The following is a 16,312-nucleotide window of genomic DNA, read 5'->3' as shown; positions in this document are numbered from 1 at the left end:
ACTGACTTCTAACACCAAAGCTATAACTAGCATACTGTATGCTGTCATACTCTGCAGCACTACGGCCTCACATACCGTAGGCCACACTTCCTTTATCCGGCATTTTACTAGTCGGTGAAGAAAATGTGCTCCCTTAGGGCCAGAAAAGTCCCCGTATGATATTTCTCTTCAGAGAGAAAAGGCGACTGCAGCTTATTTTTCCTAAAGAACCAGATAACCAAAACAAGATCACTGCTTGCTTTTCTAAACGGCGTTTTATGAAAATGCTCCTGCGGTCCAGGTTGATTCATTGCCACTTTTCTCCATTCATCCCCAATTAAATAAGATCTGAATCCACCCACAGTTAAATTTCCAGAGACAAAAATGGTATCAGATAACCATTTCTATTATATGGACACTTCATTCTTCACTATGATCCTCTATCCATCCCCAACCTAGATGAGGCCAGAATCTTCCCACAGTTAGTCACGGGACTGCTGGCAGGCTGACGGGACTTGGAGGCATATGCGCATTTCCATCTGTTGCTCACTCACTGCTTTCCAAACCCTTTCCTCTGTCAGCAGCCATCTGTTTCCAGCCCTACCCCACTGGCAGGAAACATGAGCACTTCCACCATAGGATATGGATAATGTAGATATTGAAAAATAGAGGAGCCTATGGCTAATTGATGGCCAACTGTCACAGCCTTAAAAACAAAACAAGATCATTTTAAAGAGAGGAAATTATGAATGTCACCAGACAATACAACCTATTCTGGAACCCAATTTCTGGATTTATCAATTCATTGTTTGTTGAACTTCAACAAATAGTCAATTGACAGAAAATTAATCTGCGATTTAATAATCGAATAATCTTTTTATTATTTTTTTAAAGCAAAAATGCCAAAACATTTGCTGAAGGGATGCTTTTCTTTGTAATACATGATAGCAAAGTGAATATTTTCGGGTTTTGGACTGTTGGTCAGATTAAACAAAATATTTGGAGACATCATTTTGGGAAATTGAAACAGGAGTTTTTCACTTTTCACTGATATGTTATAGACAAAACCATTAACCTGGAAAATAATCAGCAGATTAATCGGTAATGTAAATAAGCATTAGTTGCAGCCCTAATTGTTTGGTCTAAAAATGCAGCCTAAGGCTACATCTTCAAATCACTTATGTTTTGTTCTTACCAACACTTAATATAACTATAGACAAAAAAAGCAAAACAATCCCACAATTGTTGGAAAAAAAAAATATTTGATACTTTTAATAGGTAATGCCAAACAACTAATTGTTTCCACTCTACTTGGAATAAAAAGACTGCATGCACTATGGTGAAATAAAGAGTATATACTGTACAATATTACAGTATGCTGTCTCATTATCATCCACTATCACATATGTTGTAGTACATGGTCATTTGAAATGGAGTTGGAAAAGTCACATCCTTACAATATCCTCACAATGTCCCTGCAGCAGAGAAAACATCACCATGTATCTTCAGAACCCCCCCCCCCTTTCTTTCATCTAAATCTAATGAAGCTGCTTAATGCTCAACAACCATATGTTCATGCATGGTTGGGATAAACACTTATCTCTTATTCTGTATTGAAAACCCAGTGATTGAAAATGAACTCAGCTCAGAAATTCAATGGGTCTTCCCATCAATAAAACATTAGATCAGAACTACTCCACACTACCCATTAACAATGTCAGCATATGAGGAAAAAAAAAAAAAAACATCCCTCTACTCTCTCTACATGAGAGATTAGTTTACTCTAAATTTTCCTTTAAAAAAAAAAAAAAAAACTCAAAATAAATAAATAAATAAAATAAAATAAAAAAAAATAAAAAACCTGACCAGCTCACCCGTGCCCCTCCTCATTCAGAACACAAGAAAAAAATTAGCTGTCCATCAATGGAGAGAGAGAGCTTTTGTTCAATGGCACAATGGAGGACATTCTGCTGTGGAGGATAGCGTCACATTCAATAAGCCAATGCTACGGAGCTGCGGCAGGGAGAGGACGGCAGGGTTGATGCAGAAGTGACACTCTGACCCCGCAGACCTCCCAGACCCTCGGACCGAAGCTCTGTTCACAGCTCACCAGTTCAGCTCATCTCTGCTGACCCACGGTCAAGAGTCGAGTGCAGTTTTAAAATGCATTTCACTGGGGATGTAATGAGCATTCTGAAGCTGCAGATGAGAGGAACTGGATGGGATAGTCACAAAACAAGGAGCCTTTTGAGAGTGAGGCATGTGCAAACCCTGTTATCTGGTGTGCATCTGTCAGGGGGGGAAGTCTGTTACTACTACACTCCCAAGAATAAACCTGTGACGTAAACTTGATGCGAAGTGTTTTTTCAACACTGCTCTCAAGGATTAAACATGGCTGAAACCTGATACTTGCCATGCACAGCACAGAGGTGGTTCAGTTGCTACACTTATGCTACAGAGGATCTGACAGTGTCTTCGAGTGAATGGGAAAAATCAGGAGCAGCTTATATCAGAATGAAATGTGTATTTTCTAAATAATCTGCGTGTTTCTCTTGATTTTCGGAAATATTCACGATATAAAAGGACATCCTTGAGGTCCAGTGTCTTCCAGTGTAAGACATATGCCATTTAGAGTAGCGAAACTACCAGAATTATATTTTTACAATTGATTTAAATGAAGAGTTTGATATTTTGCGACATGTGCTAATTAATTTTCTCTCCAAGAATTTGATGAGAAGATTAATACGTATCTCATGTTTGTGCATTAAGTATGGAGCTGGAGTCAGGAGGCTTTATTCTAGCTAAGCTTGGCATACAGACTGAAAGCAGGGGGAAACAGCTAGCCTGGCTTTGTCTGAAGTTCAAAAATATGTTATAACAACACCTCTAAATCTCACAAGCATCTCAGATAACGTATGTAAAATGCAAAATTCCTGGAGTTTTGTTGTTACAACAAATTTCCATTTTTACCTGTTTATGTATAAATTAAACGGACAATATAAAACATGGTGATTAGTGAACTTTATATTAGTAGTCAGACATTTGAACTTCAGAGAGAGCAATGCTAGCTGTTTCCCCTTGCTTCTAATCTTTATGCTATGTTATAGATAAGTGCCTCAGTATAATGGGAACATAATTAGTATCTAGCATCTACATATTTCTACAGATTTCTTAATCTATGCTGTGTGTGTGACTCATTACATACAAAAATGAAAAAAGGGAAAAAAAAAAGAAAAAAAAAAAAAACAGGCCATGGCTGGGCCTATTCCATGCTTCACAGATGTATTTATGTGAGGCTTTATTTGGGCACAGGATCTACAACTAGTAAATACTTACTGAGCTACTCTATAAACACCAGCATTCCACATTGAGAGCAATTTACATCGACATATCGTGTAAGAGACACAGCTGTTGGTATTGACAGACATTTCTAACTCAATGATAGTTTCTAATCCATATTCACGGATACGGTTCTGAAATATAATGAGCACATCATGAAGATTTCACTTGCCAAAAGTAGGAGTGGCATTCTCCTGACACAGATGGCCCACAGTGACGGTAAGCCTAGTTCATCACATCAAATTCAAACCCCACAACCACCTCAAACTCAATACTGTTACAACTCACCTCTGTAAACCTGACCTGCAATTCATTTTTAATGAATAATCATTAATCAGGACTATATTTACCATCGTGACTCTTGGATTAAACTACAAAAGCTGTATTATACATAGCGTCTGCTATAGCATGACTGCATGTGGTCAATAAAAACAGTGTCAAGTAAGAGATTTCTGTGTTTTATACCTCAGCGGTCATGAGGAAATTAATCCCGCTTCAGCTGTAACGGAAAGATGCATTATCATAATTCTCTGCTGGTGATTAGCAGATGAGCACTCTGCTCATGCTCTCCTTGGCAATTGACCACAAGAAAAATGCAGTGTGTACCAGGCTTAGGTGCCACACAATGCCAGAGAGCTGTGAGGCTTCAGTCTGTGTGCTTTTTGTGTGCTCTGTGTCGTACCTATAGCTATTTGAGCACACAGTGTCCCATTGTGCAGGCTTATTAGTCCTTTCTTGAAATCCCAAGAACCCATCTTGAGTGGATTTAGGTCACTGCCCTTGCTCTGACATTGGGCTGTCAATGGGACATATGAATGTCAGTGTTAGCTTTTGCAGCTTTATGACACAGTTATTGTTCAAGATACAAAATAACATTACAATGATGAAACATCAAAATTCAGCTCACTAAAATCCCCACAAAATACACACAGGCCGTTGACCCGAAATCATGACCTGCTGTTGAGAAAGTGCAACGCCACCTTGAGGCTGAAAAAAAAAACATGAAGGAGTCAAAACTTTACGTCACTCGGCCGTTTATCACTGGTCTGTGCAGTTCTTAGCCTTGCAATACATGCCACTCAGTTTACAGGTGTTTTTGTACATCATATACTTGCATATGTCCACATATCTTTCGACTACCTTCAGAATGTCTTTAGAAAACTAAAGAATATTATACAAGTTTGATTAGAATAAAAAATAGGGTAGAAATCAGAACTCCCATTGCAAATAGAACCAAAGAAAACTATTCCCAGGGCATAATCTTGTTAATGGAACACTCCTCCAATTTGAAATGAATAGCTAAAAAAAAAAAAATCATATTATAGATACCATCTCTGCAGCTTCTTAGGAATCTTCACATATCCCTCCATCAAATCCCTCAATAAATCTGATCTACAACTCTAGTTCAAGGTTCAAAGTATAAACAGCACTAGCCACGGATTCAGTTTTGAGTCGGTAAAAAGCACATTTACAATTAATATTTGTTCGCTCTTCTGAATAAATGGACCTAACTGCTATTTCAAAAAAATATTCAAGCAGTAAGGCCATGGTCTTCTGTGTCTTGCCAGATGACTGCTGGATATCTATTAGTTTGGATGTCTGAACTAACTCTGGTGTATTAAGAAAACTGTTCAGGGTAAGCTTTACAGTCAAAGTAAGGATATTTTTTAACTATGTATGATGTAATTCCTTACAGTTATGCCTACATAGGAAAGGCCGGAAACTACTTTATCCAGCCATGCACAGTGCATAGTGTGTAAAATTTTTCTCACAACTCTATTGCTATTTATTTCCTTTTTTTCCCTATGACGATGTGTAACTCCAATGCATACTGAATAGAGTTTAACCTGCTATCAGTTGATTACTGCTGTGGTGCAATCCTCAGTTGGATTTGCCTCTCTCGGCCGACAGCTCAACACTCATCTGCAATCTGCAGTCTCTGCTGCATCATCAGTGTAACTTCACGGTCAGGCTTTAAGATGGCCATTGGCAAGAGGACTGGACAGTGTAAGTACAGTGAAGATTAACACTGGAATATCAAGAGAGGGGTTAGGCTGTCAATGACGAATATGGAGTTACCACTAATTATTCATGTTTCCATGCAGACCAACAAAATTTTGTTTTTTATCAGATTGCATATGATTACACACATTTCCACACAGGTATTCCAGCATGGGAGAACCGGTCTGTGTACAAAACTTAGCGTCTGTTTGCACTGTACTTAATGGGAAATTGGAGGCAACAGGGGTCCACTAATAAATATTTGCCCACGAGCCCCCACATAGATTACCCTGAGATGTTTATCCAAGCTTCTTTGATTGTGAAATATCTTCAAGACTTTAACAGTCAACCCACCTGCCATCCACTTCACTATATTTTGGCACTGCCATTTTGCTTACACATTTCCTGGCCTGGTCATTCTCACTCTTATTTAATTTAGAGGAGGCATCAATTGTCTTGTATTCACAAACATTATTTAAGAAAAGAGGAAAAACAAGCCATCACTTGTTCTTACATGTTATTTTTTAATTGGCTCACAGAAACCAAACAGCATCCTGAATATCAATTACTGCATAAGGAAAAATGTGAGGCAAAAAAAAAAAAACAAAAAAAAAAAACCAAACATAAAAACCAGCATGGCGTGTCATCATCATATAAAAGTCTGATTACTCAACAAAGAAACAGTGAGACCTTAGTAACGATAGGAGTTCATTTTGTAAGGGCTGTAATTTCTATTCACTCTTTCTTCAGCATTTTCAGCTAAATGCATGAGCCACTGGTTCCTTAGCAACAGACTCTGCAATGATGCAAGATTGAAGAGGAATAGATCTGCAGTTCCACAGTGTAGGTGAAGACAAGTTGGCCAATGTCTCCTGTTGCAGCTCTTTAAAGCCTCTTGAAGATAACAGTTATTAAGGAAACTGTATCTCATTTAACAGCACAAAAAAGCACCAGAATTTACATCCCGGCTATTGCAATATTTTTGTGAAAAGGATATCGAAATCGGTTATGCCGTTTGACACACAGTGTGTGCTTCGACATAACAATTCAAAGCCATTCTCAGTTCACTTAAAGAGAGAGTCCACTGTAAACATTCTACAAACGTGCTAAATTAATTCATAAATAAACAGTTGCAGGGAGTATGCTTTGCAATTCTGAGCCTGTTTTGTTGTTTGCCGGTTGATTTTTGCTTTGGGGTAAAATATTTACCATTTTAACATTTCTTTCAGGCCTTCAGGTGTGGACATAATGCTACAACATCATTTTGTTTTTATTCCCAGGGATACCTGGCCAAACAAAGTCAATGTGGCATCCTACTAAGAGATTAGTAGTCTCAAAAATCAACAATAAGGATCAGGTTTACCATGCAGAGTAAAGGTACATTTCTAATCTTGACCTTATGTCCAACAATCACACGGGGAAAACAAATTGTGGGATATGTCACAAAGAGACCAGCTTCCTCACCAACAGAAGCTGCAGTAAACAATGATGCGAATAATGCAGCCCATCTGTTGTGTTTTGAGTACAGTAAAAGGTCCAGTGGCCTTCAGACATTAGAAATCAGGAAGCTGTTGAATAGCGAGCTTTTTATTTTTAAACATTAACACACTATCTTAAATTTAAAGAGGCAAGTTTGCACTTCTTTTTTTCTGAGGGTTGTAAAAGAGTGTGCTAGGATAAGCAGAAATCCTCTAACTGAAGAAGACACACCAGCTTGAGGGAGAATGAATCCACAACAAAAGTAAAGTTCAACACCACAAAATTACTCCTAGAATACTTTCCAAATGTATGAGAACCTACAAGGGACGTGCACTAATGCTGGAGTTTTCCTTTAGGTCAAGTTAATGCTAAACTCTTAAGAAGGAGAAACAAAATATTTTTATCAAAACGGATATTTGAATGAAGCGAGCAATAACCTTTCTGTTTCTAAAAAGGTACATCTAAGAAATAACTCATAAAAGGCTCCAGTGTTGTCCTATCTAGACACAGAATAAAGACATGCCTTGACTGAGTAAATTATGCAACTGACCTAAGGCATCAAAAAAAGAAAGAAATTCATCATTTCCTCAAAAGTTTGAACTGTGACACAACAGGCCCACATGTTGATTGTTTATTTTCACGAGAAGATGACTTTCATTTTTCATTCTGATCTCTCTTCACCTATCACACTGATCCTATCCTATGAAAGATAAAGTACCAAATCTGTCATTGCCTGCTGTGTTTTTGACAGGTAAAACAATAAATCCTAAAGCATAACCAATGTTGCCTGCGCAGACTGCTTACTTTTTTTCAACATAGGACAATGCCAATCCTTATATCTGTTCATAACCTTGAAATATTGCCACTACCCATCTACATTTAAGCAAGCATGGTGTCAATCATTCGCATGCTGATTTCTTCCTTAAAGTTGCATTAGGTGACTATTTTGGTAGCATTCAACCAAATTTCTCATGAATCTTTGCCACTGGCGTGCTTTCAAAGCTTCATGGGAACTGTAGTTGTTGAATTCTTGACCAACCAACCATTGCTATAACTTTGTTAAAATGACAGAGTGCTCAAATTGCACTGTCCATTACAGTCGAATACTAACCAATAACACTGCTCATGATATTATCTTACATTAACTATCACACTCTTCCACTGTCAACTCATAATTGCTGCCAAAAACAAAATCAGTCAATCCGGTCTCAGTGGTTTTCCATTTTTTTTTCTCAAATTCTAGAAACATAATACAACAAATGCGCATGTTGGTGTATTTTATTGGTTGCCGATTTCAAGATGAACTGCAACTTGATTCGCTGAAAGAAATACATCCAAATGATATCATAGATTGTATTGGAACCAATGGTGGGGATGTGTACATTTAGACAGTTGCTGTAACGCTGCTCAAGACCCATGACAGCTGATTTTGAAGGGCAGTACCCTGACTGCCATGTCACACAGCCAGTGATTGGATATATGGTTGGCTGAGTAGCAGAGAGAAACGCATAAGAAAACCACTACCATAATTTAAGAACATTCACATCTGTCAGTGCATCATCCTCACTTGAACTTGACAGGCTGCTGTAGCTGTCCACATACTAGTGTGCTCTGGTTTACAGTCACCGTCATCCTTCCTTGGTCAGGTAACAAGATTTGGACTTGATTTTGAGCGTGACAAACAATGTGCCCACTGACTGGCTTTATAACAAACCCAATGATGTCTATCCCGCCATCTCTAGTGGTACATCGTTATGTCTTCTCTCCTGGTCCCTGTGTAGCAACTCTGTGTGACTGTGCCACTGCATTGTTCAGGGCAATCATTACTTTCATGTAACACGTGATTTCCACATTGGGCAGCCTCTGTTTCACTGACGTGGGTTCAAAATAAAATTAAATAAAAACCTCTCTGGATGTCAGACTGTAGTGGATGAGATGGAAAACAATGCCCTCTTTAGCAGATGGCATTAAGCAGCAGAACCAGTTTTGGGGAGCTGATTACCATTGCACAGGCTTCCTCTTGTGTCTGCGACCGAACGTTTCGTTGTGAATACTGCGGTGCATGGGGGCAATTCAATCCCCGAGCAGGACTATGAGCTCGGCTACGCCCCCACCTCAAAGTGTGATCGTTGACACCGTGCTAAGAGCCCATGACAATGTTACCGAGTTGTGCATAAAAGGAAGGAAAAGGAGACCCCCCTCAAAACAGACACACGGCACCCCCCCATCCCCAAACCCTCAATGAATGAAAGGCACCACACGACAGTATGCTTCCCTCTACTCACCTTCAATGGAGATTACATGCTCTCGGATCTGGTTCTGCAGGGCCAGGTCATCAATGCGCTCGATCAGGTCGTAGATCGCGTAAATGTTCGGGTGGACAGACTCGAACCGGTGGATCTCTGCCCTGATGGCTGCTGAGTTGGACAAAACAAACTGCGAGCCCGCTGGGCCGGGTTGGGCAGCCTGGCCCGAAACAGTCCCCGAACCGAACTGGCCAGCCCCTGAGCTTGCAGACGATCCGGATCCGAACTGGGACGGGATGGACTGGGGCACCGGGACGGGAACGGGCGCCGGGACCGTGCCTGGAGTGGGCATGGCTGGCTGAGACTGCTGCGAGATACCGGACACTGGGACGCTCGACTGGAAATTCATCTTGTTTTTTTGGAGCGACTAACTCTTTTACAACGGCAACACAAATATGCAGACTAGAATGTGGGACTCAAGCGATGCGAACAAAAGAAGTCCGCGCGAATTGATGGTCTGGAAAACGATCGGCGCAAAAGCATCAATAGTTGGTCGCCAACTGCAACAAAACGCGGCTCTTGTTCATATTATTAAAACTTGACTGTGATTCATTTTCCGTTATTGGCCAGATCTGTCCAGGGCCCTTTTTTTTTTCTGTGGCTTTACAAACCCGCAATGCCTACCACTTGGACACTCCTTTATGGGCTACACCGCTGTTTTGGTCAAACCCGTTTTTCCTCAGTTGCTCTCTTTGAAGGAGACAATGGGCTAGGCTTCAGCAAGGCGCCCCGGTCCACTGCCTCGAATGCGTTGTTTCTGCGCTGAAATGAAATAGCGTTTAGTCCTCTTTGGTCCAAGTGGTCCCTGCCCAGCGCCCTCCTCCGCAAGCTGAAACGTCACCCATCACGTAATTGTACTTGAGATGGGGGGAGGGTGTGATTGGGTTGGGTGCGAGGGGGAGAAAATCGCAACGTGCACATCATTATAATAATCTACCTGACAGTTATGCAACCAGAAAAAATAAATAAATAAAATTTAAAAAAAAATACACAAAACTGGCCGCTGCGAGATTTAAAAAAAAAAAAAAAAAAAAAAAAAGTAGATGCTGCAGTTACATTACGAATGTCTTTTGTCGTGTAGTTGTTATCGACTCGCTCGGATCAAGACCCCGAGCCATGGTATCCCACGTCGGCTCACACCTTCACACTTTCGAACGTGCGCGCACGCGCGCGCGCACGCGCAGTACCTCGCTACTCCTAAAGTACTGCGTGTATATTTGCATATCTCAGAACAGATTCTGGGTTGATGTGAGACTGTGTCAGATTCAAAACGACCGCTGGCGCAAAACATCCGTAGGCCGGGACTGTTTATCTTTTGCAAGAGGTTCTGTGGTCCTATCTTTTTTCCTATCATTTGTATTAGGCAATGAGAGAAGGAAGAAAAGCAGTAAAAATTCTTCCTCTGGCAAACCACAAAAGGCAGAGATATATGTAGCGTGCACCCACACTTTTGTTAGTTTTCATATTTGGAACAAGCAGGCTGCAGGGTTTGGACATTGGGGCCAACCTTTTTCCAAAACGTGTGAACTCGATCAAACATACACTACATGTCCAAAAGGCCGTACTTTAAAGGATCTTCACAAGAAATGGTGTAGTGTGGATCCTAGTGGGTCTTTCCTCACTGAAAAAAAAAAGGAAGCGACAGAGCCACCTGCTGGTTTGAATGCGCTTTACACCGACAGCTGTTAAAGGCCACATAACTGTCACAGTCAGTCAAGGTTCAGCTGCTGTAGCAGCAGTGTGGTGCTGCACAGGGCGACTGATCAAACATTTGCTAGAAAGAAAAAGCTTAAGCGTAATTTTGGATGTCACACTTTCAGGTCAGGCTTTTTGGTGCAGGGCAGGGGAACAAAATCTGTGCCAAAATGAAAAAGTTTTATGTAAAAAAACAAATAAAAGTAAAGTCACTCAAATATAATGGAGGGAAATTTAAAGCATGTCAGTCCTTGAACTTCTTGGCAACAAACAATTTTGTTGTTGGAACAGTTTTCTCCCACTTTATGACACTGACTGCAATAATCTTTTTTTTTATATTATCCTTTCCAGCATTATAGTTGGAAACACAGCTTCAGTCTAGAGATTAATATTGCTTTTTACCACAGAGGCAAAGGCATAAAAAACCTCCAGTAGTTTCTAGTACACTTTAAATATGTGCCGTGGTATTATTATTTTAATGCTTGTAAATTCTTTCTTTCGTACGTTTATCTAATTGTGCTTATCTAATTCATTATGTAACCAAACCCGTTGTGAAAGCTGAGATGATAATGCACATCTCTGAACAGCTGCATAACATAACATAACTTATTACTCTTTGATACGGCAGCCGCCTGCGAATTCAACAGCCAGAAGAACCTGCTGTTTTGCAGATTAAGATCGTTATTTCATGATGGATGATGTTGTTCTAAGTAAACAACTTGCTTCATGACTGTGTCTTCATATTGTGCTTCCTAATGAGGGAGACATGACCAAGTCTGAAGCAGCAAACACGCATACTTTTATTTATGTAACAACGAGCCACTTCTGCAACATACTGCACATCACATTCTCTGCGTGTATTATCTTCAGCCTTCTGACACCATCTGTTGACCAAATTTGGAACTCCTCCTCACAAACGCATTAATATGCTCGCCCTGTTGCACTCCATTTTAGTGTGAACAACATTTTTAGCTGCAGCAATTGTTCACGCTGCCTATAAAGATTTTGCCACCCTCCAGTTCATTTCATAGCAATGTTCCATTTGGGACTTATTTGTACAACAATGACAATCACCTGTCCTGCCTGTAGGCGAGGCCTTTTAATAAATATAAAGCAGCAGGGCGCCACCAGTAAAACTTGGAGGACCTGAGAATATTTCAATATTCATATAGATTATTGACACTCTACCCTATGCAGTAACTTCCCATCTCTGCTTATATGCAGCAGTGCTTCATGCTCTCTGCAGTTACATGAATTATGCAGATAATTCTCTGGCTCATTTAGTATGTATTGACACATGATAATGTTGGCACTGTTGTTATGGGCCATCTTTTCATCCAGGAACCTTGTGTCATAAGGGATATGACAAACACAAGAATCTCCTCCAGGGCTTTCCTTTTTTGGCAAACAGCTGACCTGTTCTAATAAAAGTAACTATTCTATACAATGCAGCAAATAGACTCAGTGTCATGTAATGAAAATCATATGCATTTTTCACTGTGCTGTATATCACAATATAAGGGGTATTCATGAATGCAATGTCTCGAAAGAGAATTTACTAATATCTAGTAGGCCCTTAAAGGTTATGTCTCATACATTTTATGAACATGCCCAACATCCATTTTTATTTATATGTGTAAAAGTGCAAATGTACACATTAATACAAACAGAAAGAAAAAGAGAGAAAAGTTTGTGTTTAATTATGGCAAACAGTTCTCCTATTTATTTTTTTAAAGTTAAATAATAAGTAGAGATCTTTTTCACAGTACAGTGTTTTATCTCACAGCTGAGTAATAAAGCTTCTTGCTCCATGTGATCTGCAAGAGCCCCTGAGAGCTGCCCCAGGACACTCGAAGTTGTCATGAATACTAGAATACGCAAGTGTCATTTGCACCCCGGGAGAAAAGCTGTGGAAGAACAATATTTACGAAACCTGTCCGAATTGCGAATTTTCAGTTTAACTTGCAGAGATGAGGCTCAAATCCAAATCTTCTGGCTAAATTTCTCCTTGTGGCCAAAACCTTCATGTGAATCTTTACAAAGGCTTCACTAACAAACCATTTCAAATGGAGGATATGTTGAGTTTGAAGTCCGGTCACATTGCTTTACTGAAGACAAGATGGAGCCACTCTTTAATCATTGCTTATTTATCCACCAACCACAGATGACCCCACAGAAACATCTTCTGGCAACGTACCATATATACTGAATGAAATGAAGTCATATTATTATTGATAATATAATATACCTATAGTTCTAGTCAATGCACATAGGCAGCTGATCAATGGAAATAAAAGGAAGAATTATCATCCCACTAGGGAAGCAAAGCAGGGAAGATTTCTAGCTGTCTAATTTTATCCTGATCATTTCATTTACTAAAATGTGTCTATTTTCGCTTATTTAGTTTTATTTAATGTGGATGTAAGGTCTATTGTGTATGTAAAGTGTGTGTGTTTTAATCCATTTTGTTTGTCTATGCTTTTACACTGTACGTGTTTTTTGGTGAACAAAGGTCTCTCTTAAAAAAGAAACCTTGATCTCGATGAGACTACCCATTCAGAGAAAGTAATAACCAACTTAAGGAATTAATCGGGAGCAACCCATTTTAATATGGAAGCCCAAAACCTCATTCATAACTTAATTTATGTGATTGAAATTAGTTCTGTTCTGTTTTACAGAAGGCAGAGGAAAGTAATATTGTGGGTTTAACTGAAAAACTATCCAAAGCCCATTTACTTTTGTACTCTTTAAAGTAATATCAGGGTACATAGCCATAGCTCAGTTTCTTTCTTGAACCTCAGTTTTACAGAAGGCAAGAAAGAATAGCATTATTTTGTCCTATCTTCTTCTGTTAAATGTGGCCACGCACACCTTAAAGTCACTTGTCTACCATGGACATTTAAGTCGAGCTATTTAAAACCCTAAATATGCACTGTGGCTGACTTGCTTGGTCTCTCACATGGGGTTTATTGTTGATGTTTGAGTTAGCTCATAGAGAAAGTTTAAAATAAAAATGCATAACTACATAAATACAAACAATTACAAACATCATAAACCTTTTAAATATGAATGTATTAGTAAAAAGTATGAACTGGAACTTAATAAAGGGCAAAAATACTTTGGTTTTTCAGGGCAAAATCTGACATACTAGCATGCACTGGAGGCAGCATCATTCCATGAGCAAACTGAACTAATTGCAGAAGGAAGAGATGATTCTCAACTATGTTTAGGCACTCTTGGGTGCCATCCAGACTCACAAGTTCAAGCTACCATCTAAGGGTGTAACCAGTGCAGTACAGTGAGCCGCTGGCTTTTCGGAACACAGGCCTCTCAGAGATTTCAGATAGCTGTGCCTGGATCAGGCAAGTGACCTTTCTGGTTGTTTTGGCAGAGCTCCTCTTTCCTTTTCTATTGCTAAGGTTCAAGTTGTCAAACCATTTCTAATACACTGAACCACACTCCAGTGAAACAAGGTCATCCTTTTACCTGCAGTTTAATGGAGTTTATTTTCCGCAAGGAAAACAAGTAATTTCATAACTTGTTACAAAATTTCAAAATTTGTTTGCCTTGAGGAATTTTTCACTTCCTAGATAAATAGGCTATTCCCAGTGTTTGATCGCAGCAGATTTTGGAACAAGTAAAAAATTGTTATATTTGTGTTGTTAAGAGTTAGAATTAGCTCAACATTTTCATTTAGTTCATAAAATGCACTGATTTTGTTATTGTGTATTAGCACCCCCAAGTCTCTGACTTTTCTCCCAGCTTACATTGAAATTTTTAAACTCAATACATGTGGAAATTATTTGTTTATTTGCACCACTCATAGGAGTTCTAGACAACAGGACAACCACATGTTTTTGAGCCCCGATCCACTGGTTAATGAATGGGTTCCTATTTATACTTTCCACTGCTGCTCAAGATGTCAACATAAGAGTGAACATTTTCTAAGGGCTACACTGACCACTTGTACAGTGACTTTATATGCTGTATGACAGGTCATTGTAGGTAGCAAATTTAAGATGTTTTGTTCCAAGAATTTTGACTGAATTGGTATATGACGATTTGAGAGGTAATAAGAAGTGAAAGAAAAAGGAAACACCCCTTTGTTTCTATTTGATGTCTTTGGGTGAAATAAATTATGGTGACACAGTGACCTCTAGAGGGAACTTGGTTTATAAAACATTACATGGATTGCAGGATCAGTTCACCTAAATGACAATTACAAAATAAAGCCGCAACTGAAATGATCATGCTGTTTGATTACCCCATTTATATGCCAATCACATTTTTTTTTTTTTTTACATTTCTTTCAAAAACAAACTGTGCCCTCTCACAATTGCATTCAATTTATTACAGTGGACGATGGGAAGTAATAACATTCGCGACTGTAACACTTTCACTTACATCTTAGAAATAGTCTGAGACTTAGGCATTTATTTATTTATCTGCTTATGCAGGTTGAGATGCAAAATGGGATGAGTGACAGCAACCCAAGACCGCTGGTTGTGGTAATAATCAAGGCACACTAAAAATAAACAGTACTTATTTGTTGTTTGGCAAGATAAGTAGATAGTAGATATTTGGCTTGCATTAATGTCCCTTCCTCTGTGTTTGTTAATCAGTCGCTGTATCTTTGCAGAGGTGTTTTACTTCATTTACTTATTTATTTATATTGTGTAGACTGTAGTCCTTTTCTTCAACTTTCATGTCTTAACTCACTAAAATGATGCCCAATAATATATATTTACAAGACAATGAAAAGTTTTAGTTCAATAATATTATCCAATAGTCCAACTAGAGTTTGCGACAACCCCCAAACTACCTCCTCTCTGCAGCAGAATAGGATCATCCACACACTGCAGCCTCACATTAACCACACCCCTTCTCATGTTGCAGCAAAACACTCCACAGCGTTTTCTCTCTTGGTTTCCCACAATACACCTGGAAAAGTACAGTGACGAACGCATACACTAATGGGAAATAGGAAACTGTTTTCAGAGCCGAATTTTTTTTGAAGCTATTCGGTGGACATATTTATTAGTCAATTTAATTTATCAAATTGACGAATAAATATGTAGGTTAATAGGTTACATAGGCAATACCGAATGCAATGATCAAAGAGTTACACTGTATAAATAAAAACATGGAACAAAAATGTTATAGTATAGAATATATTTGAGACTCTGTCTAAATTTCTTGATTTTTAAAGACTAATGTTATGTGGTCTTAATAAAGGCAGCAGAAAAGTGACTGACTGAAGCAGAAAAGTCAAAGCTTAACAATTCCTTTATGACAGCTGCATTCAAATGTAAAAATGATAAAATAAGACCCATAAAACATGAAATTCTGCAAATTTTCATAACTTGTATAATTTTTGAATTTATATAATTTGCTTATATAATTTAAGCATAAATGTTACAGCACTTTCCTTTCACAAAATGTAAATGTAGTAAGTCAGCCTAGCTTGTAAAACAGCCCTGTTAAGCTGTGTTTGAGTTGGGTCTCTGCTGGAC

General features: G+C 38.9%; 1 protein-coding gene across 2 annotated transcripts in view; it reads right to left on the bottom strand.

Annotated features, from left to right (window-relative positions):
* Positions 1-9,958, bottom strand: part of agap3 (ArfGAP with GTPase domain, ankyrin repeat and PH domain 3) — a 118,858-nt gene extending 108,900 nt beyond the window's left edge. Inside the window, exon 1 of one of the 2 annotated variants that reach the window (XM_040143205.1) lies at positions 9,084-9,958. In XM_040143205.1, the coding sequence (XP_039999139.1) occupies positions 9,084-9,453 (370 nt within the window). In that variant the 5' untranslated portion in view covers positions 9,454-9,958. The remainder of the gene's footprint in view (positions 1-9,083) is intronic. The other variant, XM_040143203.1, reaches the window with a different exon arrangement.
* Between the last annotated feature and the right edge of the window lie 6,354 nt (positions 9,959-16,312).

The sequence above is a fragment of the Xiphias gladius genome, chromosome 14 (assembly GCF_016859285.1).
Source record: "Xiphias gladius isolate SHS-SW01 ecotype Sanya breed wild chromosome 14, ASM1685928v1, whole genome shotgun sequence".
NCBI lineage: Eukaryota > Metazoa > Chordata > Actinopteri > Istiophoriformes > Xiphiidae > Xiphias > Xiphias gladius.
The sequence above is the reverse complement of the archived record's forward strand: the minus strand, read 5'-3'. Positions and strand labels throughout refer to the sequence as shown.